Source organism: Megalops cyprinoides, chromosome 19 (genome assembly GCF_013368585.1).
Source record: "Megalops cyprinoides isolate fMegCyp1 chromosome 19, fMegCyp1.pri, whole genome shotgun sequence".
Classification (NCBI taxonomy): Eukaryota; Metazoa; Chordata; class Actinopteri; order Elopiformes; family Megalopidae; genus Megalops; species Megalops cyprinoides.
Window position 1 is genome coordinate 22,514,339 of NC_050601.1, and position 27,861 is coordinate 22,542,199.

The 27,861-nt window shown below is 42.8% G+C and overlaps 1 protein-coding gene across 2 annotated transcripts; it reads left to right on the plus strand.

Annotated features, from left to right (window-relative positions):
* LOC118795209 (F-box/LRR-repeat protein 16-like) lies at positions 1–27,861 on the plus strand. Of its 2 annotated transcripts, none has more exons than XM_036553607.1 (6): positions 1–351; positions 18,140–18,802; positions 22,377–22,885; positions 23,156–23,240; positions 23,336–23,399; positions 24,297–27,861. In XM_036553607.1, the coding sequence occupies exons 2-6, from the start codon at positions 18,146–18,148 to the stop codon at positions 24,443–24,445; spliced, it is 1,464 nt and encodes a 487-aa protein (XP_036409500.1). In that variant the 5' UTR covers positions 1–351; positions 18,140–18,145; the 3' UTR covers positions 24,446–27,861. The 2 variants fall into 2 exon arrangements, with proteins under 2 accessions (XP_036409500.1, XP_036409501.1); XM_036553608.1 differs by lacking the exon at positions 1–351 and adding an exon at positions 14,572–14,949.

The window sequence follows — 27,861 nt, forward strand, 5'->3', positions numbered from 1 at the left end:
GAGTAGGAGGCAAGCTTTGTGTGATGGAGCATTCAATGAATAGGAATTAGACTCCGTTATTTTGGGTTACAGCGCTGCTCTTTTTGTAGAACAATCCCGACATTCGTGCGTAGATACCTATTTTCACACCTTCTTCAGGATTTGGTAGGATTTACACCTCTCTGACAACATCAGAGCCCAATATTTTCGCATCGCGAAGGAATTATCGGGTTGGGCTCCTATTTTTTTTTTTATCATTTATTTATTTATTTTTCCTTATGAGCTCCACAACGTTGTGGGAAACGTGATCACACCCGTACCCACAGAGTGGGTGTACCATGGATTAACATACGTGTACACTGCATACGTAAGGTAAGAAAAACATGATTTTCTTTTTTCCTTGCGGATGGAATCAAATTGCTAGGCTGTTACTTGCGGGTGCTTGCGTGTTAGCTACCAAACTAGTTGACTGGGATTGGCAGCTACGATTCGACATCAATTTCATGTGGGCATGACATTACACGATTGGAGGGGTGTGAGGACGGATGGACTTCTTAATGATTCTTGACAATACGGCCGTTTGGATCAAAGTTTTTGCACGGAGATTATTGACGTTAAGTGACAAAATAGAAATGTTAAAAGTAGCTCGGGTGAACGCCATTGCAGTGCATATGTTACGGCTTTGTCTTGACTGTTTTTTTGTCATGACATGACGTCTTAAGGAATGCGAACATTACGTCTGTCTGTTCAGCGCCAATGATGTAATCCCTTATACTTGCTGACTGACGGTATATTCATAGCGAATTCTCTCGAGGCACTTGCTAATGTGAATTGTCGCTCGGTTGCTATTTTTTAGCCAGCCAAAATGCAACGTGACCTAACTTGATCTGATCTGAACATTCCCTTATCCTGTAAATAACGTGAATATTGAAAACAAAGCATAGGCTTTCTTTAGTGACCCGATGTGACATGTTGCAGGAATGCATATTAAATACAGATAGCCTAGTATGAAACTACGCAAATGTGAGCCTACAGTTAGGAGAAATGGGACATCTCTAAAGGAGAAAATTTGGTTGAAACATTAAACACGAGGAGACGATTCAACAAACAACTTGATTAACTGCTTCATTTTGAAACCTGGAGATGAAGTGGTTTTAATATGTGAGTTATAAATCCTTGTTCAAAAGATAGAAACATCAAAAATCGTCACTCACGCGAACCTCAGAAACTCAGCTAATGTATTTCCCCATCCATTCAATGTAACTGAACACACTTCATTCACGTTGAGCAGGGATTTAATCCACTTTACCAATATATGCCAGAGCATATATTTATTATCAGCTGTTTTTTAAATGAACCCATCTGGATCCATGGCATGTTTCTCATTTAGCAGCGTGGTGTCCTACAATGACTGTTAAGTAAATAATTACGCTTTCCCCATACTTATTTCCGTCATTAGCTACAACGTGAAATTCGCTGACAACAGTTACGTAGGCTACCCGAGTCTTGTACGTGAAAATATAAAATACACATTAAGGAATGTTTTAACAACATGTTAAATTACACGTCATATTGACTATTGGCAAACACAAATAAATTATACATACTATCATGTATTTTCATATATTGTAAATGATAACGTAAGATTACATATATTGTATATTGTAAATTGCATATCCTGTAATATATTACACACATTGCATGAATGCTCATAAATTATATATTTGGCACCATTCCATGCATTTTGAGATGGAATTCATATTTTTTGCGTATGTTTATGTGTATGCTTCCCAAAAATGAGCATTTTTCATCAGCAAGTTCACACTGTGACTGACGTAGAGGGTCTGGCTAATTCACAAATACTTGTGCAGGAGAGCTTTAGCAGATTAGCCCAACCTTGCTTTAGCACGGTGTAGCTGTATAGCCATGGCTTTTTGCTTTAGCACTTATGCACAGCCCTGCATTTTTTTGCTTCAGCACCATAGCATAGCCATGCATTTTAGTTGTAGCACTGTAGCAAAATCATGCACATTGGCTTTAGTACTGTTGCATGGTAGCATTTTACCTCTATGATGGTAGTACAACCATGCATTTGGCTTTTGAACTTATGGCATAGCCATGCTTTTTGGTTTTTGTACCATTGCATTGCTATACATTTTGGATTTTGCACTGTAGCACAGCCATGCTTTTTGGCTTTAGCATCACAACACAGCCATGCATCATTCACACCCTCAGGCCTGGCTTCTAGTGAACCTGCATCTGAATATGCTGGACAGCCACCCTCGCCGGCATGGGGGTTTGCCCGCTGCGTGACTCCTCAATGAAGACCGGACAAAGGAAGCACCTCTGCCGTCACCCAGAGCCAAATGCCTTCAGGTGGCTTAACATGGGGATAATTCCCTCTTAGACCACTGAGCAGCTTTGTGGAATTAGAGTCATTGCCGTTCTAATCTGGTGCAAAAAGTGCTTGCAAGCTAAAGAGGGAAAGCCAGACAGAGGGAGAGAAAGAGAGAGTGTGAGGGAGGGAGTGATGTGTACTTTGCTGTCAGGAGTTCACAGGGTATTAAACACTGGTCCGTCGCAAGTTTAGATATTTATAGCATGGAATACCGAATTAAAAAAAGGTTTCCCAGCCCACTCGTGCCCCAGGCCTTGCACAGCACTCTAGCATGATCACCACACAGTAACACAAACTGTTAAAGTACTTCTGTCCATATATGTTTTATAGTGCCTTGTGCCACCAAGGGCAGGTATCAGCCCTTTTCTGCATAGCTGTACCATATCAGCATTAGGCTCCCACGTACAAAACTAAATTTATATTGCCGTAGGGATGTCCGTGATGGATGGAATTATGGTCTGTTATCACGTACCGGTGGAGGATGTGTGTTGTCTCATTTGTCCCTAAAATACACATCAGACCAGGACATTTGTCTAACTTTGCGTCTGCAAAGACATGCATGTGCATTGCCAGTAAGAGAAGGCATACCCTTCGCTTGAAGGGCATAGATGCCCAAAAATGGCACCTGGCCCCTTTTCTGTGTTTTTCTTATGTAATATTTATTGATCTGTCCCTCTGCTTGACCACTGTTTGGCAGGCTGTCTGAAAATGTTACCTCCAAATGCAGTTTGGAGCAAGAACTATTCATCCTACTAGGTCAAAGGACCCAGATCCACTCACATCTGTGACTGAAATGATTTGCCTGCCCAGCAGACAGATCCATAGTATATGATACTTAAGTCTCAGTCTTGAAAAGGACGGCCTATTTTCATTTGGCCTCCTGCATCATACATTAGATGTTGATGGTTTAGCCTTGGGCCTTGTTTACCCGTGACGGGGTGACCTTTCTGAGCCACGGTGCAATCACAGTGGTTGAATTTCCTTGAGCCTTTCCCCACCTGTGCCCAGAGGTCGATGTGACTGACAAGGCAGTAACCAGTCAGACCTCTCTAAAATGTAAGCATGTGGAGGGAGAAACATTAAACAGTGCAACCCATTACATATACAGGTGTAAGACCTGCATGTGGGAAGCTACTGGTTTCCAAAAATGGGCGGTAGGTGACCTGTTAGGAAATCCTGAACTGCATCTGGATGCTCTGTATATTAATGGGAAAAAGCATAGCTGCAGTACTTTGAGTATATTCAGATCATTTACAGTTTCTGGTGGTTAAAAAAAGAGAGAAAACAAAGTAAATCCATCTAACGCGGAGATATAAAAATAGCATTTTTGGTGCTGTCTCTCAGCTTCCAGTGAAAAAGAAAAAGATTGGGAATTTCTGCTGTTTGACTTCAAAGGCCTCCCAGTCTCAGAGCTGCAGGAGCACAACAGTGGAGTGTTAGAAGGCTTTGAAAGCAGAGATCCTCTGTGTCGCTTCCTTACCAAACACACCCACTCCAGGGAGCCCCCCAGTGCTTCCCGACACCCATGAAGCTGATTGCATAAAAGCATCTGGCAGGAGGAAAACGTCATCCCCCACAGGCGCTGTGCTTTGTCTTTGTTCCCTGTGTTTTTGGGCTGCACTTTCATCAATAACTCCCACAGACTCTCTTGGCGTGGCGCCCCCTGTAGGTGGGATGAGGGGAACTGCAAGCCGGAAGAGGGGGCCTATACCTCTGTCAACAGCTCCGGAACTGCGGCTTTATTCTCCCACAGATCAGTGGTGTAGACTTGTAAATAGGTTGCAATGAGAAAATAATCCAACCTGCAAAAGTATCTTACGGGTTTTACTGTGCGGAGTACAGTTAGCAATACAAGTGACTACTGTAATGGTGTTGTAATGATAAAGCTCCAAAAGGACTAGCTGTAATACCTAAATAGCTATCAATAAATAAATCCAAACTACAGTAAGCCATAAATGGCCAATATACAGAAAAAAAAAAAATCCAGAGGTACACTGTTAGAAATTTTAAGCATACAGTTTTAAGACCAATCCAGGTTAGATTGAACTGAATTGCAGGGTAACAGAAGAAGTACCCTCCAGGGACTGGTAAAGGTGAGTGGCAGTGCAGTCCTTGAAGCACTGGGCTTTACATTCTACTGATTAAAGGGACAGACTCAGAGAAGGCTAGTGCGCCATTTAGGGGAGCGACAGACAGATGGTAAGCAGCACATATAGTGCATTTACCTTCAGGAGAGAGCAGGACAAGGGTGCAGATTAGAGAATGTGGCAGCAGTGAGTGTGAGGTTGTGGAGTGCCCGGATCCATGCTCTAGGAAGCAACGTGGGCTGCCATCAGCAGACAGTAGGAAGGGATGAGGAGGCAGGCCTTGTGGGAGGGTAAAAGACAAGTCTACCAGGAGAGCTGTTGGAGATTCTGGGGTGGGAGGGAGGGCATCATCAGAGGGATGTGCTGTGAGGGAGCTGTAATCGTCCAGGTGGCAGAGCCCCAGGGCGTGGTCTGGGAGGAGCAGGGCACCGCACAGGGATAAACCGCAGAAGTTCCCTGGCATTTCAGGCGTGAAGAGTCGGCAGGTGTGGGTCAGCGTCACAGAGTTCTGGGAAATGGTGGAGTGCGTCATCAACGCGGTGTTTTCCAGAATGCTTCTGAACACCCAGGCAGCAGGAGATGCAGCATAGCATGACTGCACTGAAGAGCTTCAGCTTGAGCTTGCTGGCAATCATCCACGAGGTGTTTTCATTAAGACCCACTGATATCCTCAAAGCGATATGGGTCTCAGAAATATGAAAGGAAAGAGGTGTGAGTCAGGGATGTTTCTAGCTATTGAAAAGATCAGGGGCTAAGTCAAGTTTGCCTGGGGCTTGTCTTTTTTTTTGAAGGGAGATCAGCATCGGTAGGTTGTGGAGGTAATATCTACCTTAATGATAAATAAATATCACAACTTCGGACACTGCAAGTCCAGTTCCGCTCTGTTACACAGTCTGTCTGTTGTTTTGCTATAAAGCTTTTTCAGGGCGAAAATATTCAGGGCTAGGCTTAAAATATTTGGGGCTATAGCCCCGAATTATCAGACGACACCACTGGTGTGAGTGCTATCTATGAAAGAGAGGTATTGAGCCCCATGAGAGTATGAGACCATAGGACCACTTGTATGGTAAGAACAGCAATGAGCCAAGGACAGGACCTTGCAGCCTACCCACTGAGAGACTGGGGAGCAGAGATGAAAATTCTAAGATACCCATTAGATTGGAGGAGAAAGAAGCAGCACGGCATTTCCTGAAATCCTGAGCTCAGACAGAAGATCCGGTGATTCACTGTGTCTAAAACTGCAAAGTGATACAGGAGGATGACTCTAGAGGAGAGCAAGACTACCCATGACCAGAGGAGGGCATTAGAGGGCTGGTTTGGATCTAAGAGATTGCTCTGGGGGAGTTAAAAGGATAGCTATCTAGGTACAGCTTTCTTGGTGGTTTTGGCACAGGAAGGAAGAAGGGAGACATTCTGCACAGATAAAGGATACACAGTATTTTTTTAAGGAGAGGAGTGGTTCAAGCCTGTTTGTAGACTTGTAGACACACATTTGTAAGTGGTCTGTTGTTTTCTGTATGAACCATATCATATAGCTGCTGTTCCTCCTGCTTTATTAGGCACATTGTTGTACTCTTTTTTTACTCTTTTTTAAGTTGTCCTGGATAAGAGCGTCTGCTAAATAACTTAAGGTAAATGTAATGCAGACACTTGGCTAGATGCCATTTATGAATACATTTAAATGCAGATAAATTAGCATGGGCAATAGTATGGGCAGATGTGTGGGCAGGAAATATTCAAATAACTCAAGGAACATAAGTTGAATTGGTGGAAAAATCACAGATACTAGTGACAATAGATCTAAATTTCTAAATGTTTAAAGTGAAACTGAATTTACCCAATTTAAAAGCAGGGAGTAGTAAAATTAATACCATTCCAAAAATGGCTGCATTGACAGTTCCTTGTGGAGGGCCTAGTAGTGGAAGTAGATATTGTATCACTTCTTTTCTGCCTTTAAGGCAGAATTAAGTGGTTCATGGGTGCAAGGCAAGCTGCAGAAAACACACGATCACCATTCCCCCTTAAAATCCTCCCAATTACTGGATTTCTTGACTGGCTGCCTCTCTGTCTCATATTCATGGCTAAATTAGGCCCTCCATCTGTACTGCCACCCCTGGATCTCGGCTCTGTTTCCTGCACTCAGAAGCCCTCACGCTTCAGATGTTATCCCACTCTGTTAGCATCTGCCTTTGTTTGCCTCCCCCCGTCCCTTTTATTAAGTGCTTTTCTAAGTATAACCTCCCTCCAGTGGTTTATTCCCAGGGTCGTCCTTTTTTTATTTTTTCGCAGAATCTCACCTCGCATGTTTGCGGATCCAGATGGCATTGAGACGCCACGTCTCTTCTGCTTCAGTGCCAGCCCGGGTCCCTGCGTGCATTTCTGTCTCTCTCTCTCTCCCTGTCTCTCTCTCTTTCTCTTTCTCTCTCTCTGTCTCTCGCTGCGTCGGATGGCCCTGCAGGTTACATCGAGCTATTTTTACCCAGCCGTTTTAAAAAATGAGCTCTGCAGGGCCTCTTTCACGGAGGCCGCTTCGATGGGACTCAGATATGCACTCAGCATACACCTGCAGGCTGCAGTGGAGTCTTAAAAGCAAGTTGCGTAACAAAGGGCTGGAGTCACAAAGCAATTTTAGAACTCGCAGTCGCTGGCAGTTTTTTTTTTTAAACTACTCACTGCCAAATGTGCAGGGGTTTCAAAATGGCAAATTTTGTCATCGTGTCGCAGTTGCTACCTGCCATTTCAAAAGGCTTTGTGAGCTTTTTGAGCAGTCAGTAGGGAATGAAGCTTCAAACAAGAGACCGATAGCTTGGAGCTAACCCTGGCTGGTTATCTTTAACAGTAAGTCCTTTTTATTTTCAAAAAATATATCGTAAGAGATGTCTGACCAGAATTTTTTCATTTAATGATTTATAAACATGTAAAAAACATACTGCCATGATATGGACAGCGACTGGTTCTGATGCAACATTTTGTTCTATGTACATCTGTTTCTATACAAAACACACAGATTTATATGGTCAGAAGTAGATCTGAAGAAACAGTTGTATACTAATGTTAATTTATATGTCTAAGATGATCAGGTGGCACATCAATAGGAGATGGACTCTTAGTTCTGGAGCATGTTCTTCAAATAGGTTCACTCAACAGCATGTTTAAATGTGCAAGAAAAACAGGGCATATGAAATAATATTGCATCTTCTGATTTGACATACTCTTATTTCAGTTTGAGATTGATCAATGTTTTGACAACAGCAGCCAGTAGTGACTACTGAAGTCTTAGCATATTTCTGTGCATTACAATGCAGTACAGCACAGAGCAGATTTATATAGTGGCACATTCCCTGTGGCACCTGAAGGATCTTGACAAGCAGGATTCAAATGCCTGGCCAAAAAGGTGAGCCAAGACTATACATGCCCATAGGGTCTGAGTCTCTAGCTGACCCTGTCAAAAGATTCCATAAGAAAGGAGCCTACCGAAAGACTAATAGCAAATAGAGATCAGAGCTCTGGGGATGGTCAGATGACGCTGGGGTCATGGAAGGGACAAGATGGGATATATGGTAGAATGAAACCAGTCAAGAATAATGGGGCTAGGCCATGAATGGCTGTATATGTTAGGAAGGGAATCTTGAAGTCATTTAAGCAGTAGGAGTCAGTGTAAGATAGGGAAGATGATCCCTAATATGAAGGACATGTTAATGCGAGCAACTGTGTTTCAAAACAACCTGCAGGCTGCTTAACAAAGACTTAGCCAGACCTGTCGAGAACAAAGTTACAAAAATCAAGAGATAGAATTAAAAAAGAGCACTAATGAGAGAATAGAGGGAGCTGTCATCAGGTGGCAGCTTTGGGGGTTTCAGAGTTTAAAAGCAGAGCCTTAATGCATTGTTTTGGATGCTGCCGTCAAGTCTGAACTCAGGGTGGCAGCGATGCCTCATGAACAGTAAGGACTGGCTGCCAGCCACCACAGCACTCTTGCGCTCAGCTCTCTCTCTAACACAGAAAGGCCCCTTCAAGAGGTGTCCAGACTGTGCCCGACACATTTTGTCATGGAGCCATTTTGTTTTGGTTTGGCTTTTTAAGTGGGTGGGGATGGGGAGTTATATATGGTTGTTGCATTCTGGATTCACTGACCTGATGTATAACAAACAGATCAGATCCAATTTACTCTGATCAAAAATGACCTCAGATATGTCTGCTATAATGAAATGGAATAGAATTTTTAAGATTCAGTAAAAGCAGTAAATCTAGTATTATATATTTGCAGAGGTACACAAATGATAAGCTAAGGCATCAAGAGTCAGCTAGTAGGAATCATTTTTTGCTTAGAAAGCATATGGGGTAATCCAGAGAGAACATTTGGTTGGACAAACACTACCAAACATTTATAGCCTGATGTGTGATTGGTTCATGTAGTTGCCGTTCCTGGTTTCCATTTTTAAATACTTGTGTGAATGACTTTTTTTCCAGAAAGCTTCAAATTGAATTCCAGTCTCCAGTTAGATATACAGGTTAACTGAAGATTGCAAGGTGAACCGTTGTTCATTTTAAGAGAACAGTGACAAGTGCTGTTAAACATGGTGTGCCTGTCCCTGCATTACCATAGTTCACCAGACAGTCCTTCAGCTCCAGCTGCTCTCCTTGGTGCTGAAGCTATAATCAGAGTCATGAGACATGAGCCAATCAGAGCCATTCTCACTCTGACGGCCCACCCCCTCCCAGTCCTTTTCCAGACATTGATGGACATGTGTTTCTCCTTGTGCTCACAGGTCTAGGCACCTTGTGACATACACTATATGGACAAAAGTATTTGGCCACACCTGTTTTTCAGGGTTTGGGCTAGGCCCCTTATCTCCAGTGAAGGGCAATCTTAATGCTTCAGCATACCAAGACATTTTGGACAATGCTATGCTTCCAACTTTGTGCAACAGTTTGGGGAAGGCCCTTTTCTATTCCAACATGACTGTGCCCCAGTGCACAAAGAAAGGACAATAAAGACATGGTTTGATGAGTTTGGTGTGGGAGAACTTGACCAGCCCGCACAGAGCCCTGAGCACCTTTGGGATGAACTGGAACAGAGATTGCGAGCCAGGCCTTCTCGTCCAGCACCAGTGCCTGACCTGCTCTACAGAATGAATAGGCACAAATTCTCACAGAAACACTCCTAAATCTTGTGGAAAGCCCTCCAAGAAGATTGGAAGCTGTTATAGCTGCAAAAGGGGGACCAACTCCATATTAAAGTATATGTATTTGAATACAATGTCATTACAATCCCTGTTGGTGTAATGGTCAGGCGTCCGAATACTTTTGTCCATATAGTGTATGTGGACCAGTCATAGACGGTGTGCGTGTTGTGGCAGAGGAGAAACACAACACATCCTGATTAAAACAGTGGTCCCACCTGTCGTAAGATCATGTAAACCCCTCTCTTTTGCACTTTAGGCAACATCATCTGCTGATCAGGAGATGTACTTAAGGGCTTCTGATGATCAGGACAAAAGAGAAGAGAGGTGTTTTTTTAAAAGGAGTACTTGTCTATAAACATAATGCCTGAGCCGTATGTTGATCACAGATGCGCTGACGGCTGTGGTAGTATCGATTGGAGTCGCTCTGGGGCGTGAGAAGTCATTCTAGCGCTGTCATCACCCCCCTGTAGAGGCAGTCACCCCTTATGGTACAGCACCTCCTCGGCCAGTACGGTCAGAGGGGGAACTGTAAGGTGTAAGGGGGTACCTCAGGGGTGTGTCAGTGTCATAAATGCCACCCCGGAACCCCATCCCTCCTCCAAATCCAAATAGCACAGAGTTGGGTATACCATAAGCTCAGAGACCTTGGTTACCAGTCAGTGCATGGCACAACCTTGTCTTAAATTCCTGTAATTTCACTTAACCTCAGTGAACAAGGTGGCCCTCATAAAATGTATTTTTGTCAAAACAGACATTCCATTTCCATGTCAAGTGGAAAATAAAACAGATTTCACATGCAGATGCTTACATAGATGGATAATAAAAGGATCTGACAGTACTCAGTATAATAAACTATTCTGCCCACTGCAAAATGAAGAATTAAGACATGAATCTGTTCTTTCCAAAGGAACAGTCCTGTAAGTATTGTCTTGTAGTAGTCTAAAATTACAATTATTGCTAATATTAATTCAAATATTACGATTAGGCTATTTGTTCTGACTTGAGGCTTGAAATGCCAGATTTCAGAGAGAGCTTATGTTAGATAATGTTTTGCTGGAAACTGATGATTTCTCATCATTCCCAGTGGAAAATAATGGCTCCCACAGATTCTAGCCTCCACCGCACCTGGGTCTCCACCCTGCATAAGACAAAGCATGGTGATGAGCCAGAGCCCCTACCTTCTGGTAATGGTATGAAGAAAATGAACGCACTTCACCAGTTTTTGGATGTATGACAGCACAGCAAGCCATTATGGTAATAGGTTTGGTACATCAGCTATAAATGGCGGCAAGGCCTCTCAGGAAATATGATCAACCGAGGGGAGAACAAAGTAAAAAACATATCCTGAAGCAATACGAGCACATGTAAGCCGAGCTGTATCCTCAGTGATAAGTATGCGTCTCAAAGCAGAATGGTAATAAATATGTGCGCTGCCTCGATGCTGGGCGCCAGTGATCGCGCGGGCGCTTAGAGAGCGTATGAGCTGACAGTGCCGTGCGCGAACGCGGCTGCAGTGGTGTCGGCTTGCCGGTGCCGGAGCTCTATCACAGTCACGCTAATCAGCCTCTCTGTGTGGTGATTTAGCGCATGGGAAACGGTCTCTGCAGCTAGTGGGCGGAACGAGCAACTATACGTGGGCTGTATCCCTGCACCGCGGTGTGTTTTCACCGGAGGGGGAGCTTGTTAGAGAGTTTTATGCTTTCTGCTTTCTTTCTTTAATTTTTTTTTTTTTTTCATCTGAGGGGTCGAGGCTGCAAAGGGTTAGGTCACCGTGGGTGTGTGTGGACCGAAATATCTGTGCTCACTGCAAGTTTCATGGGGTGACAGGCCAGGTCACTGCAAAGCCGCCAGGTGATTAGCTGTAGGTGAAAGAATTACCTTCAACTGACTTTTAGGCATCGTTAGGACAGAACAAGGTCTCAGTTTGTCTGGGGGGAATTCCGTGCTCAGTGTGTGTGGCACCCAGACTCACCAACTGGAGGTCAAGCTGCAACAGTAGTACTACATAGTGGATAGCGTGTGTCTGAGTTGATGGATTGCAGGTTTTCACTCAAGTTTTTGGAACATTTAATGCACACACAATGCATAAATCTCTCTGTCAAACAAAGTGAATTTGGTAAAGCACTCTTCACAACAGAAATGTTTATGGAGCCTTTAAATAGAACAACAGGCCTTGAATACCCAGTGGCTATGAAGGTGCTGCTGGCTTGGTAATTGAGTTAGTGAGGGAGGGACATTGGCATTGGAGAGATTTTACCTCCAGTTGCAGCCCAGATTAATTTGTCCCATATCTCCCATGGCAAAGCAGTAGAGGCAGGCTCCATGAGAGATTCACGCTTGTGTAGATAAATGTCTCTCACGCAGAATGGTACTACAACTGTTGTTAGTTCTGGGCCACATGGATCTACCAACCGGTTGAAACACCCTGCACTTGCATGCTGTTAGCTGTCTGTTGCACAGCTGTTAGTACCACAGAATATAAAAGGGAAGAAACAACAGCCTCATGGCACAGATCACTGAAATGTCAATGCAACGTGTTTGTGAATCAGAGTGCATTGAGCGTTTGTGCGGTTTCGCTGGAGCATAGACTGCCAATAGTCCCTAAAGACCACTTTAAACACTTCACACCTCTGCGTGTTGTGGTGTTTCTCCACCCATAGATCTGATTTAGTTCAACAGAAGGCTTTATGTGGCTCAGCAGCACCTAAGTGTTTAAGTAATCCTCCCAATGGGTTCACCCCTGCCCACCCCCTGAGATAAGCAAAGTCAGCCCATTTCCTTCAGCTTACAGAGTGCTTGGGACTGCTGCATATTCATTCTGGAAATTTCTCAACATAATGAATTAACATATATTATATTATATTATATTATATTATATTATATTATATTATATTATATTATATTATATTATGTTATATTTCTCTATGTTTGGCAACCTCTGTTCCACATATCCCATGTCTGCTCTGTCTCAGTGATGGCATGAGCTACTATACTTGCAGCCATAAGAACCCTAGTATTGCTCACCATCTGGAACCCAGTCTCATCATTGACACAGTTTAATGCTGTGCTTAAATGTCACCATAAGACACAATCAGTAGGTCAGTAGGGAGCAACACAGTGGTGCTCTTTTGGTTTGTAAACATTATGACATTATTGTAAGTATTTTGTGCTGTTAATTGTTTGGTGGACAAACAACAAAACAATTAATGTCTATGTTGTTCTTGTGAAAGGCAAGGTGTGTCTAGCCACAATAGCTAAGTCCCTCTTGACAAGGCTATCTGCCAAATAAAAGATCAATAAATGACTGAAGATTTGATCTTAGTCAATATATGTAAAATTACACATCATATGAAGATTGTTGTACTTTTTATACATTTCATTTTTGAATATATTGTAGAATTCATTTTAAGCTGACACCACACTACAATATACATGAAGCTGCAGAAATGAAAAAAGACAGCCCGTTGTTCATAAGGGCATATAATATTTACTCTAAATATTTTATACCTAAACATAATATAGAAAATATGTTTGATTCGCTGATTCCATAAAGTTGTGTTTTGTTTGGAACCACCACTGCAGCTTTGAGATTCTGGTCAACACCATAGTTAACAAAGAATAACAGGTATACCTGTGTTAGGACATAGTGGTATTGGACATACCCATTATTTAGAGAAAGGGGAGAATAACTGTACTGGTGAAAGCAAGTCTGTTTTGTGATACAGACTATCCCCAGACAGTACTGAGCACAATTAGACCTGTCATCTTAAGGAACAGCTGGTGTGCTTTTAAAAGGCTTGAGCATTCACTTTTAAAGTTGTGGAAACAGAATTAATCACTTATTTTGTGTCCTGTTTATTTCATGTGTTTGTGTTTTCACTGCAGGGACATTCATTCATAATATACAAGGTGGGCCATTTTCATTTTAGAATTTAAAATGAAATTTTGCTCAAGTGTTGTCATTATTCAGTCTAGGGTAACATTTGGTTCCCTTGCCCCCACACACTTATGTATCAAATAATTGTAACTCACTACTTGTAAATTCAAATTAGATATTTGCAAAAATTCATCAGTCTTTCAATGCGGATGTTGACGTACTACGATACTACAATATGTTGCACCTCATTTACCATTAACTGTAACAGAAGATAGTGTTTGTTTGTATCCCACCCCTTCTCTACAGTAAAAAGTGTGTCGGTTAAGACCAGTTCCCAGCTATCTGATGCTCAGCCCTGCTGTGAGAGCGAAGTAACAGAGATACAAGTTCAGTTTTTAAAACACTTGTGTAAGCGTAACAGTAAAGTGTTTCTCGAAATGAACGACCCAGCTAAAAAAACTAGACGTGGTATATCTCCACCACGAGGATATGAAAGTGACGTTGGAGCTGCTGCACGTCAACCGTTTCATTACCACTTAAAAAACCGAAGCTTTAATATGTAAAAGGGTGCTATGGATTCAGAAAATAAAATGTCTGTACATGTGTAATCAGTTTATCCATTTGACTTGAATACGTACTGCACTGATACCCATTACTAAAATTCTGTGAATGAATGCATATTTCTGCGCAAGACGTCTTAGTCATAATCCCCCTTCCAGTGACCCAGTTGCTAAGATCTCTCTCATTATTTTTATGCCGAAATTTCAGAAGATACCATTTATCTTTCAACGCTTCTGTTCGTGGCGTTGTAACAGATTTTGTCGTTTATAAGTTATGGCCTTTATTATAACGTGAGCTAATTATGGCTTTTAATGTTATCTACAAAAAGAAAAGCAATAATAATGGCATCCAGCTACATGGTATAGTACGGCAACGTCGTCACAGGAATCAGCCGAGCGTGCAGGAAAGAGAGCCGAAGTTGGGCAGTTTGTAGAGGACCTCTTTGTTTCTTTGACTGAACAGCCCGTGGTACATAAAGGAAACGCTGCGGCTCCAGAGAGGGGTGAAACGTTCTCCGTTGTTGTCAATGGGGATGCTGACAGCCGATCGGGTTGTGCTTCGAGGCTCTTCTGGAATCGTCGCTGATATAAATACAAAGCAGATGCTAGCAGCTGAAATCGGGGACAGTGCATCAATGAAGGAAAATTCGTTTTAAAACGTTTATTGATTTTTTTTTAAAGTCACACCGGTACCCTGCCATGCACGTTTTCAGCATCGTTTTTGTAGGATGTTGGACGATGAACAACGCACACTCCGCCATTCCCGGTGGACGCTAATTCAGTAACATGGCGATTTCGTTACCCAAGATAGGTGCATCAGCATCCTAAATACACGTAACAAACCACTGAGGTTTAGTTGAAGGTAAGGGGCGATGTATATTCGCCGTGCACCGCAAGGATGTCTTTTTGTTCTGCTATACGGAGCAGCCATTCGCTGCTCGCGGTAGGCTACTGGTGTTGCCTCTGCCGCATGACAAGCCCACTCTCTATCTATCGCTCAGAGATGTTTCGTAACAAAAGAACAGAATGCTGTTTTAAGATAAATCAAGAACCCAGTTAATGTTCCATATGTGAAATGTAGTCGCGTGGCTCACATTTCATCTGCCGTTTTAAAAAAATATAATATCGATGCATGCTTGTGAGGAGGCGTTAAATGTTGTAATCCGAAATCGCCCGTTCCGGAACCTTTTGTAGATTCTCAGAAGTTCTCATTATTTTTGACGTTTATTGCTAAGATTGCTGTATTTTTCCACACTGGTAGCGACTCTGAGTTTGTGGCCGGAAGAAGAGAAGATAGATACCTAACGAATAGTCTAGGAAGATACTGTTAGTTTATTTTTTGAACATATGATTAAAAAGACGTTTTTCTGTTGAGTGTTGAACAGCGATAGATAACCACAGTTGTGCTATACCAGTATTATGTAATAGTAATTATGCTTGCCGTTTCATCCTCAACATTAAGGGAGACTCAGTATGGAGTCAATATAAAGTCCGGGAATAAGGGGGGTGCAAGGTGCCAAAATTAGGATTAACAAACGCAACCTTTGTAACGTTCCGTTGAATGATTCACGGGCAAGTAGCCTACATCTAGCTGCGCAGCCGCCTTTCAACGTTCTGTTCAGCAGTTTACATTCGAGATCACACTATGTCCAAGCCTAAACTATAGCCACCGCGAAACCGTCTATGCTACCACGTTTTCAATAGCCAACTGTTCAGTTACGGAGATCAACCTGCATGTTGGTATGTTCCATTCATTCATTCATTCATTCATTCACAGATAAGCACAAACCGACATACAACCGTCCGTTGCATGACAGTGTTTAATTCATGTAATTGTTTGAAAGTTAATATTTACGTTGAAAGGTTTATACATAGTCAGCAATACTTGTTATTCACCTAAGAATGCACTCTATGTTTTATGACATAATGTGATAAACATATTTTTAAAAATACCATGAAGGTAGCATGAGGAATAATCCAGTCATTTATTCCGCATGTTAAACACCACGCCCTCACGTTCATCCCGTCGAATTTGGCGAACTAGGGCTGCGTTTGTTTCTGTTAATTTTGTCATATTGTACTTCTTGTACGGGAAGGGGTCATTGCCAAGGGAAGTCTGAATTTACAAACGAAAAATTGTATGAAGAGTAAAGCGCTGTACAGTACCTTCCTAAAGTGCACTGACTGTGCTTCAACACACCGCTCTGCGGTTGTCCAGCTGTTAGAGCTGTGAATTTACACATGGTCCCTTAGGAGCTCAACACTTAAGCCTACATTACATAATTGCAGATTAAGTGATAGCATACAATATTGGCAAAACATTTCTCCTGTCTGAAAACTGATGTAATGACATTTTCAATTTATTGATGTTGATAGTGGTATTTTACTCAAAGTGATCAGATTGTGTGCATAGTAGTCTATCTGATGTCTTAGGCCCTATAGTAAGATAAAGTGACAATTACTCTTCTTTGCCTGTTTAGTTGTTTTCCGTTTGTTGATGTAGTGTTTTGTATGATAAGGATAAAAAATATCCTTTTGCATCAGTAAATACGTGGCAGTGGTATAGATAAATGTACTAAATGTGTATTTGTATGCATATTTTCTTAAGTCTAAGTGTTTAACTTTCTTGACCCAATGTTTTAAGTAAAAAAAAAAAAAACTCTTTTAGTGCAGCTGAAATTAATAATACTGCCGTTATAACCTTGCCCCAACTCATACAAAATCCATCAGACATTTTGATCTGTAAAAATGAGACATCATTATTCAGCCTGTTGCAAGCTGAGTCAAATCAATTTTGAAAAATGATTCACTATTCACTTTATGTGTGCAAGTGTGTATTGTGTTAACTTCTGGACAAGTTATATTTATCACATTTCTATCATGAACAGTTTCCTTTTTAAAGTTATCAGGTTTTTGAGAGCTGCTATTCACATCCGTGTGCTGTTATTAACTTACCTACTGGGAGTGTTAATTGTGTTACACGTGTGAACGAGTGGGCTCAAAACACATGCTAGAGTGTTAATGGGCGCCGTTTACACATAACCCTGAAGTGAATGGAATCGTGAGCCTGTTACTGAACTGTGAAGTCGACAAACAATATGTACATGGCTAAATGCACCTGCCCCCCCCCACCATTCCATAATTGCTCCCAGTCATTCTTGTAAGTGCTTTGATTGGGGGAGGGGTTCAAATCGTGTGACACTGTATGAGTAAATTATGCTGTTGGGGTTGAAATCGTGCGACACTGTATGAGCAAACTATGCTGTCAACTAGAATAGTGTAAGTAAAACTTTATGGAATTATGTCAATAGGAATAAAGCTGCTTTTTTTCATTTTGTTAAGACGGGAGATTGCTTTACTTTAAGGTGGCAGATGTTTTATTTGCCCTCTCTGGGGAAATGCCTGTGGGCCAATGGGAGCCTGTCTGCTCGCACACATCGTTTTATTTTCTCTCCTTTTATTGGATGATGGTCACCAAGGGCAGGTCTCTGAAGGAAAACATTCAGCTATTTCCCTCAACATGAAACTCTCACTGGAGTTCAAAATAGATTTGAACCTTCCTGGGAAAAAAGAACAAAACTCAGGGAAGGTGTTTAGATGCCAGAACGCAGCAGGCACCCTTTTACAAGGCAGATTCAGAAGTGCTCGGTATGTCCAACTAAGCACTTTCCCAGTGTTATTATTGTTTTCAAACAGTAATCCAATCAGTTTTCTCATTTGCAAGTAACTCTGGGTAAGAGCATCTGTGAAATGGATAGATGTAATTGAGATGTTTATCAAAACTAAGCTCAGAGTTAGATATAAGAAGCGGTGTTCCAGTGCATCCTGGAAATTATTATTAACTATTAATTGTTATAAATTATCTTATACTCTAGGTACATGTAAAACTTTGAATGATTAGTGGGAGGCAAACCACAGATGGATGTTCTTTTTAAACAGAGAGAGATTCTCCACAGTTTGGTTTGGTATTTATGTAGGAATCCCACTCAGATTCAGCTGCGCTGTGTGCTGGTTTTATTTTTTTGATGAGTTTGTTTTCTTTTGCCCGGCAGCCGTAAATGCTGAACATGTCCAGCCCTGGCGACCTCAAGCCCCCCTGTGTGACGAGGAACGGCATGGTCAAGCTGCCCCCACAGCCCAACGGCCTGGGCTCAGCCAGCATCACCAAGGGGACTCCGGCCGCCAAGAACCGCCTGTGCCAGTCGTCCTCGGTGCCCACCATCCTGCCGCCGCCGGGCCTACCCTACCACGCCGAGACCCTTCCCACGGCCGCTGGTCTCCTGGGCCCCGACCCCGAGCGTACCTCCCCCACCTCCGGCCCTCCCCCCCTCCGCAAGTTCCCCAAGCCATTCGGCGAGAGGCAGCTGGTCCTGGACGAGAAGGTCCTGAACCGGCTGCTCTGGTACTTCACCACGGCTGAAAAGTGCACCCTAGCCCAGGTGTGCAAGACGTGGCGGAAGGTCCTCTACCAGCCCAAGTTCTGGGAGGGGGTGACGCCCATCCTGCATGCAAAGGAACTGTACAGCCTGCTGCCCAATGGAGAGAAGCAGTTCGTCAGCCTGCAGGCCTTCGCCCTCAGGGGCTTTCAGGCCTTCTGCCTGGTAGGTGTGTCTGACCTGGACATCTGCGAGTTCATCGACAACTACCCCCTGTCCAAGAAGGGTGTCAAGTCTATCAGTCTGAAAAGGTCCACCATCACGGATGCTGGTTTAGAGGTAAGTGACTTGGTCTATATTTTTTTCCCTTAACACAGAAGCAGTAGAGCATTGTTGGTAGTGTTTTTAAGTGTCTTGGACAAAAGTATAACTTCTCTCTGGGCCAGAGTGGCAAGTTGTATATTATTGTCACTATTGACTTGTACTTGTACATTTTGATTCATGAGTAGGTCATTGAGGGCAATAGAATTCTTTTTATATAACACTGTAAATAGCTTTTTAAAGTAGCCTATTGTGGCCAGATGTCTATTTACAATAGAACTGTCACAAAGCATTCACATTGCACAGATCACATGACTTATACAAAGCCCCCTACAGGAACATGGTATAGATATTAAGATGCTATGTAAAGGATATTATACAAATTTTATTCCAATTTAAATGATTCTGAGGGAAGGAAATAGACATTGGTTGAACATTTCCCACCCTAGTCCCTGAGTTACAACCAAAGATAAACCTTTAAGTGCAAAAATGTTTTGGGGTCGGTGGTAAAATTCTGCTATGCTGAGGTGAAACTAAGTTTTTTTGAGGATGGAATATAAGAGGAATTTCAAGTAGCTGGTTTACTATTAGCTAAAGAAAAAAAACACTCCATTAATATTTCATTATGCAGCAACCTGTTGCTAGATGGTTCTTTTTCACTGGATACCCCTCTGCTCAAGGATCGTATATTAATTATCTTTTCACTCCTATTGGTTGTTGCAGATGCCCATTCTTATGTTAGGTGGGGTGCTGCATGAGACAGTGGTTGTTTTAATTGTGACACACACATTGCTAATACTTTTGTGGTAGTTCAGTGATTACAGATTCACTTTACTGTTGGCCATGGGAGCTAGAGTTTGGTAGGATTTGATTTACATTAGTTAGCACTGGTAAATGTGATTTTCCCCAGCAAAAAAAAAAATAGCCATTTAAAAACATTTGTGGCATTTTATTTCTTTTCTGTCAGTACCTGGACATCATGTAAATAACAGATTGTTAAGAAAAACAAAAAGAACAACAAATGCACCCATCGTTGAAAATGTTAATAGCACAAGTCATAATGCACATTATGTGACATGCAAATTAGCACAGTAATCGTGCACTGGGTGTGTACCTTTGTGGTGTAGGTACCTAGTACTTGTGTAGCAGGTCTTAAAATGAGTTAGGTTTTATGCAGATAGATAGGCAGGAATATGTTTTCATCAACAGACATGCTATGTATAAAGCAGGTGTTCTGTGTCAGCCCTCCCCACATCCCCCCATATTGATACAACACAGTTTGAATGTGACATTGTTGTCCGTCCTCCCAGACCCAACAAGCGGGCCACTGTGTCACTGTGCCCCATAATCGCGCAGTCTTGGCCCTTTGCACTTGATGACCCGAAGGCAGTTGCTAGTATTACGGGAAAATTGGCCTCAGATTCTGTGGGCCAGCAATTAAGGTCACAGCGCCAGGGAGCAAGGGGTCACATGACTTATCTCAATGATCTCATTAAGCTATGAGAACCAAAGAAGGGCACGCTGCATTGTACATATGGTAAGGGGTGGGGGTACATGACTGTTATCCAGCTACATTGAGTATTGAAAAAGTGAAACAAGATCAGCAGGCAGTGGCTCTATTCCCAGCATATTGAAGCATTAAATCCATGGCTCTGTAAGTTCAGAATAGTGATGACACGTACAGTGGAAATATGTCTTTTTATTCATGGCAGGAATGGATGTGTTTTCAAGGCAATTTCCGTGCAGTGTTGCTGGAACACAGATTACAATTATGAGCTTTTGTTATAATGGGGGGAACCACACACTCTGAGGTGGTGGCTGGCTTTTTAACCAGGACACAGGATAGGTTCTATGAAATAATGTTGTTTAGAACATTGCTATAACAGAAGTTAAGGGGAAAAACAAGCACTGTTCAGGGGCAGTGATGGCTTTTTTGGGTCCCCATAGTGATGCTAAGTTTTTTGCCATCTAGTGTTGGTAATTTGAGGGAGCTTCTCGTTCAGTAAATCGGGGGTGAGTGAGTTGGTGAGAGACACTGTCATACATGTATATATTTGCATACAGTATGTTTATAAAAAAAAACATGCATACACCCACATAATGTATATGCGTGTGTGTGTGTGAATAAACCTTTTCCACATTCCACATGTGGAATCATACTTGCACGTAAAATACCAAAAACACTAAAAACTAAAAGACTGCAGTTAAACACATACAAAAACTGGTGTGCTTATAAAACAATTGGATTCAAAATGAAGGCACACTAGAGTGAACAGTTTTATGTCACTCAAATAAATTAAGCACAATTCCAAAGCTGGGTGCTTCCCGGCATGTCCTGCATGCGTGTTAATGTGCCTTGGCCTTCTGTCGTTTACGCTCTGAAGAGAGTGTGGTCTTTCAGACGCTTGAGATTTGAGACTTCTTTCAGTAGTTCCCCATAGCAACTATGTCAGTATGGTGGTAGCTCTCAGAGTGACCTAGTATGACCTCTGATCTCTCAGAGGTAACAACAAGCTGTAAAAGCTTCACCTGTACGCTATGGCCCTGTTCCAGAAGACTCCTCTTTCAGAAGTTCTTCTGACAACATAAACAGGCTAAACAGTCACCTTATTTTATAGCAAGCGCTAGTCGTTTTTAGCATATTTCTATATTTCTACATTTTTTATATGTCAGGTGCAACTTACAGGCTATTAGAGAATAAACACACAGAATAAAAGTTGAATAGCAATTTTTTGGATGATTTAAAATTTTCTACATAACATGCATTGTATTGCCAGATGGCACAATCTAATTTTGTTCAGTTTGTACAGCCAGCTAAATATTTTCCCTGGGGTTAATAATCAACTTACTTATATATCTCAAATTAATTTCAAGCTCCAGTGATTATTGTAAGGTGAAGCGCTTGTCATTTTCATAGAATAGCTTGGTGCCCTTTAAAGATGCAGTAGAGGCATTCTGGAAAAAACACAGTTTTTAGCATCTAGGCTAATGACATAGGACTTTGTATTATAATACATTGCAAGCAAACTAAGGCTCTATGAACAGAACATGTTTAGCCAGCAGAATGAGGAATGGGCCATCTCCCTGTTTTTCTATTTGAAAAAGTAGAGTTTGTATGTACTGTCTAAATGCTACAGCATGACACTCTGGTACAATTTAAAATGCAAAGTATAATAGGAAATACACTTTTTAATATATGGCAGTGTAAATGACATACATTACAAAATAGACCAATAATTGCCACTTTCATATATACAGCTTTAACACTGTACTGTATCTATGACTATACTGAATGTAATCCACTTTGCATTAAATGCATTATGATAAACAACAGAATGTGGTAATGACTTATGTTTTTGTGTATGCATTCTGAAAAATAGTTAAAATATGCAGATTTTGGATTACAGACATCATCAAATGCTAATATTCGATCTGTTTTTTCCAAGTATGCATGATGACAAATTGTGAAAATACATGATTTAAATTTACATAAATACATAAATTAAATTTACAAATGTAATACATATTACTACTTTGTATGTGTCACTTTTTGCTGAGGAAGTGTGTGTTGTCCCTTTGTCGCCCCCTGCAGGTGATGCTGGAGCAGATGCAGGGCCTGGTGCACCTGGAGCTCTCCGGGTGTAACGACTTCACCGAGGCGGGGTTGTGGTCGGGCTTGAACGCGCGGCTCACCTCGCTGAGCGTCAGCGACTGCATCAACGTGGCCGACGACGCCATCGCCGCCATCTCCCAGCTGCTGCCCAACCTGTCGGAGCTGAGCCTGCAGGCCTATCACGTGACCGACACGGCCATGGCCTACTTCACCGCCAAGCAGGGCCACACCACGCGCACGCTGCGCTTGCACTCCTGCTGGGAGATCACCAACCACGGCGTGGTCAACATGGTGCACAGCCTGCCCAACCTCACCGCCCTCAGCCTGTCGGGCTGCTCCAAGATCACAGACGACGGCGTGGAGCTGGTGGCCGAGAACTTGCGCAAGTTGCGCAGCCTGGACCTGTCCTGGTGCCCGCGCATCACCGACGTGGCGCTCGAGTACATCGCCTGCGACCTGCACAAGCTGGAGGAGCTGGTGCTGGACCGGTGAGTCCGACCCCCCAAATCCCCCACCCATAAAGGACACTACTGATGACTAGCTGCCCTAATGACAATATTAAAGTAGACTACTGACAAATGACTGGCTAAGGACAATCTTAAAGTAAACTACTAATACCTAGCTGCTCTAATGGACAATCTTAAAGTGAACTACAAATGCCTAGCTGCCCTCAGAGGGAGCTCAAAGAGAGATTTTGAAATGTGGTGCCAAGTGTGGCTCTGCACTAAACGCTCTCCCTCACGGGCCTTCTTGTCCAGGTGTGTCCGGATCACTGACACGGGGCTGGGCTACCTGTCCACCATGTCGTCCCTTCACAGCCTGTACCTGAGGTGGTGCTGCCAGGTGAGGCTCGCGCGTTGTCTCCTCAGATACCCCGCACGCAGTCTGCTGTAACTCGTTGTGACAACATCCCTCATTCCCACTCTGTTTCCCTCCAGGTGCAGGACTTTGGGTTACAGCACCTGTTTGGTATGCGGAGCCTGCGTCTTCTATCCCTTGCAGGTACCCATAGATTTCTTTTTTTTTTAATTCTACACTGTAAGGTTGAGAAACACTGGCTTCCACAAACCTTTTCAGTCTGCCAATTTCAGTGTAGTGAGACAGTTTCTGCAAAGCAAAGAACATTTGCTTATTTTTTCGATTTCATTTTTACTTCCAGTTGGTTTAACAAAAGTAAAAAATTAGGTCACCACCAATATCTCTGCAGACAGAAAATTCTTGGAATAAGCAGCCTCAGTTATAAGCCATGGAAGGGTACCCCTGTGACCAAAGCTATACTGCACACATAAATGCGAAATCCGGTGTCTAATGAATAGGCTGTATGCCAGACATGCAGAGTATTTTAGATCCTGCTTTTTTATTTTCCATATGATGAGACAATAATCAATGGAGTCATTAAGCAAAACCATCCTCTGCTATCTTTGGGAAACATTTTATTATACAGAATGTCTTATTAAATTAACTATGAATAACTCAAGCAAATTATTTTCTGATGAGTCCTCAGGGAATTGAGTCTTTGGTCAGAGCTCAACTTTAACAAAAGGTTGTCATTCCGAAGGATGGAGCTTGTCAGTACACTCTGTGAGAACATCTGCTGATGATCAATGCATGCTGTGCTGTACTAAACAGATTTGTAGTTGTGCCATTCCTTGTCTTCCTTCCTTGAGTAGGATTTTTCAGTTGAGTTTCTTTGCACAATCTGTTTTAGACCAAGCTATTTCAAGAATGTTAGTAACAAGTCAGAAAATCAGAACATGTGTATCCTCATCAATGGGAGAGACGGAACACAGAGAGGCACAGAGAACTCACTATCTGGTGAAATACAGAATATCTGTAACAGTGTTCAGAGCTGCCCACATTGACCGCTTCCTGTTTTGATCCTCTTGCTGTCTGCCTCAGGCTGCCCCCTACTGACCACCACCGGCCTCTCGGGCCTCATACAGCTCCAGGACCTGGAGGAACTGGAGCTGACCAACTGCCCAGGGGCCACCGCCGAACTCTTCAAGTACTACTCCCAGCACCTGCCTCGCTGCATGGTCATCGAGTAGCGGCCGGGGCGACGAGAGCGCCGCGACACGACGCGTCACCCCAAAACTTTTCTCCTTCAGTTGAAAGAAAAAAGAACGCGGACCTACATGATTTCACCCGGGACCCAAGGGGGGAGGGGGGGTCGGAAAGGCAAGGGAGCGCGAGTCAGGGGAAGGCGTAAACGGGACCGGAAAACGATGGGGGGCAAATTAAGAACCACCACAGACGGCGGGGCTCGCGAAAACAGAGGACCTGGATGGACTTTAAACAAAAACGAGAAGGGAACCATCTCAGATCGGTCGTTTTTTTTTTCCGATGGGAACGGGGCGTGCTAGATTTAAACGAGATTAACACACATACATGTGCACACACGTAGTGTATGAAATATGACACTCCACATAACAGTGAAACTTAGCTTTGGTGTGACATCATTCTGTGTTTTTTCAGTAAAAAAAGAGAATAAATAAACAAAAGAAAATAAAAAGCTGTATAGAGGCTCTGAGAATCTATAGGCTGAGGACAGGGCGAGGGGGAGGAGCGAATCTTAAAGGCCACACCCGAAAGGACCGAGAGGCATTAAGCCCGGTGCATTACTGCAGGTGGTTGAGTCTTTTTTTTTTTTTTTACATTTTTGTGTCTTAAGAAAAAGAAAAAACAAATAAATGTAAACAGAACATTAACAAAAGATACATAGGCTTTTTTTCAAAGATGCACGCTTTAACCGCTTCTTGTCATGCAATTTATAAATATTTTTTTGAAAATTTTTTTGGTTTAAGGGAATAAATACAAAAACCTAGCTGTGGTGAAGAAGGTTATCAGAATTTTCCCTAACAAAGGGGCGAGGGAACACAGGAACAGGTTGTGTCGACACAAGCTCTCAACATTTTTGCGAGCGTTTGGAAGAAGATTCCGGTGTAAAGGGCCACCTTCTTTGTGGAGGGGTCTTCAGCTGTGACTCTTGGGGAGGGGAATTGGGAGGTGGGGTAGAGTGGAGGTTGGGTATCTTATAATTCGCTGTGGGAGGCTTCACTATAATATTATAATTCACTGGGAGGCTCTGTATGTACAGTAGATGATATGTGCAACTTGGCCTTTTTTTGGTTGTTTTATTTTCCTTCCTTGATTTGATGTCATACAACGTTGTGTCTCATGTGCTGGTTGCAGTCTTAATCCCATTTCACATGGAAGTGAACATGCTGCTCCGCACATCTTTGCTGACCTACAGTACAGGGCAACCTAGGCATGAAACATTTTTGAGGGAGGCGCTGTTGCCAGTTTTTTTGTGATTTCAATCCATTTGTTTTGACATCAGGTGACACCATTCAACCTCACTTGAAAGTGGCTTTTTCCCCCCTGAGGTTTAAGCACACAAAATCAGTTGTCTTCTTTTAGCCATACAACAAGACACAATGTGTTGATGCATATACAGGTGCACTGAAATTATGATTCATGACAGACTGGAAGGACTTCCCCTATGTGACAGAATGAAAATGTTGGGGGGGGGGGGGGGGGGGGGAGGTGTGATGGCACCAGATACTTTTTTGCCTTTGATATTGGGTCTGAGATCAGTTTGCCTATCCTCAATCCTAATCCCAGCCATTCAGTGTAAAAAACTTGATTCTGATCCAGGATAAGAGCAAGAAGTACCTCCACATAGTGTGGGGCTTTTCTTGTTGCACAGAATGGACACTCCTCTCTGTGATTGGCTCACGTGTATCAAATGAGTTTTAGACCAATCAGTGTAGGGCACACATTTTGTATGAAGAGGGTACCACCTCATCCTTGCTGAGGGATTCTGAATTTTGAGTTTTTTCTTGACACTGTGCTGCTCAGTGCTTTCCCACAGTCCCTTTCTCTGCAGTTTCCCACACAGGCTTTGTAGCCTCCTTCTTCCCTTAGTAACCAATCCTGGAAAATATTTACGATGAATGGCTGGGGTTAAGACTGGGAAAGGGAGAGCTGATCTTAGATCTGTTTTCACAGGCAGAAAGTATGCAGAGCCTCTCCGGTACTATAGATGACCTGTGAACAGTCTTCTCAAAAACTAGCTTTCAGGACAATTCTTGTGATCATAGCAGTCTTTTGATGGCCGTGACTACACATCAGAAAGCAACCCTCTGTTGCAACCCTATTCATCAGCTATAATAGAGGAAATATAGTGACTCAGGTTTGAAATGCAACATAGCATATGAATTCTAACCAGTGTCTCTCCAGGTACTAGACATGCACTACAATATATACAGTGTAAACTAAAGGAGGCTATCTTTCTAACCTGTGGCCGAGTTGGAGTTATTTATTGATGCTGATCTTTTGTCTTCAGATACGTCTGACTAGGAACTCAAAGGGAGTGTGGTTTTCTTCATCAAATGTGTCTACTCGTTCGAAAACAAAGAAAAATAAAAAATTCTACAATAAGCGTTGACTCACTTGTTCGCGGGGTAAGTTGGGCATGCAGTATTGACTGGTCCTTGCTTGGAGATTTGTTTCCATTCATTTTTGTGGATTCAGGATTTGTGAATGGGGTGGATGGCTTCCCAGTGTGGAGCAGGGAGGAGACTCTCACCTGTTGGCTCATGATCTGAGACTGGGTCAGGCAAGTCGGTGAGCCAGCGCCCCCTCCCTGAGCTGGGGTTCAGTTCTTCTGGGTGAAGCGGATCGCTTCCCAAATGCCCGTCTCCGTCCACGTGGGCTTTGGTTTTACTTGCGGCAATGCGATGCTGCAATGGTGGCGACTCTTAAAGCACGCTGTGTTGATCTGACCACAGTCGGCCTTTGGTTCCATTTCATTTTGAAAGTCGGGGACTTTAATCTATTTTTAGCGAAGGCAAAGAGTGGGATGGAGGCTGTCAGAGGGACAGGGTGACTGAGTGGGTGGCAGCACTTTTTAGAGAGATACCTAATTTTTTTGTTGAGCAGCAGTTCAGGTGCAGTGAGCAGGAGCATGAGCTTGAATCAATACAGTATTATTTGCTTAACAGTCACACCTTTATATAAGGTAACTGTGTTCTACATCCTGAATTCAAACCTGTCCCAGAACCACTATGCCGTACTAAAGATATTGAATATTCTAGGCAGATATTCAGTTCCTGCCCTGTACTCTGCACTGCCTTGTCTAGAGGGGTTATGATCCAGTAATGGGAGATGCCCATGCTGCTGCTGATGTCTTGAACCACAGCTGTTTGCAAATGCTCGTCACGAGCCAGCAAATCAAAACGCTTACAGCTCCAACAGTGGCAGAGACAGAACTTCGAATGTGAAGAACACAGAGCTGAATATCTGCCCAATATGTAGAGGATCTATGGCTGCACTGCCTCAACCAGCAGTAATGGCTCCAAACCCACAACAAAGATACAGTCCTGATGGCAGGCTCATTTGTTTACTTTTTATATTCATATGTTGATGGAATGATTCCTCTATTTATTTATTTGATTTTATA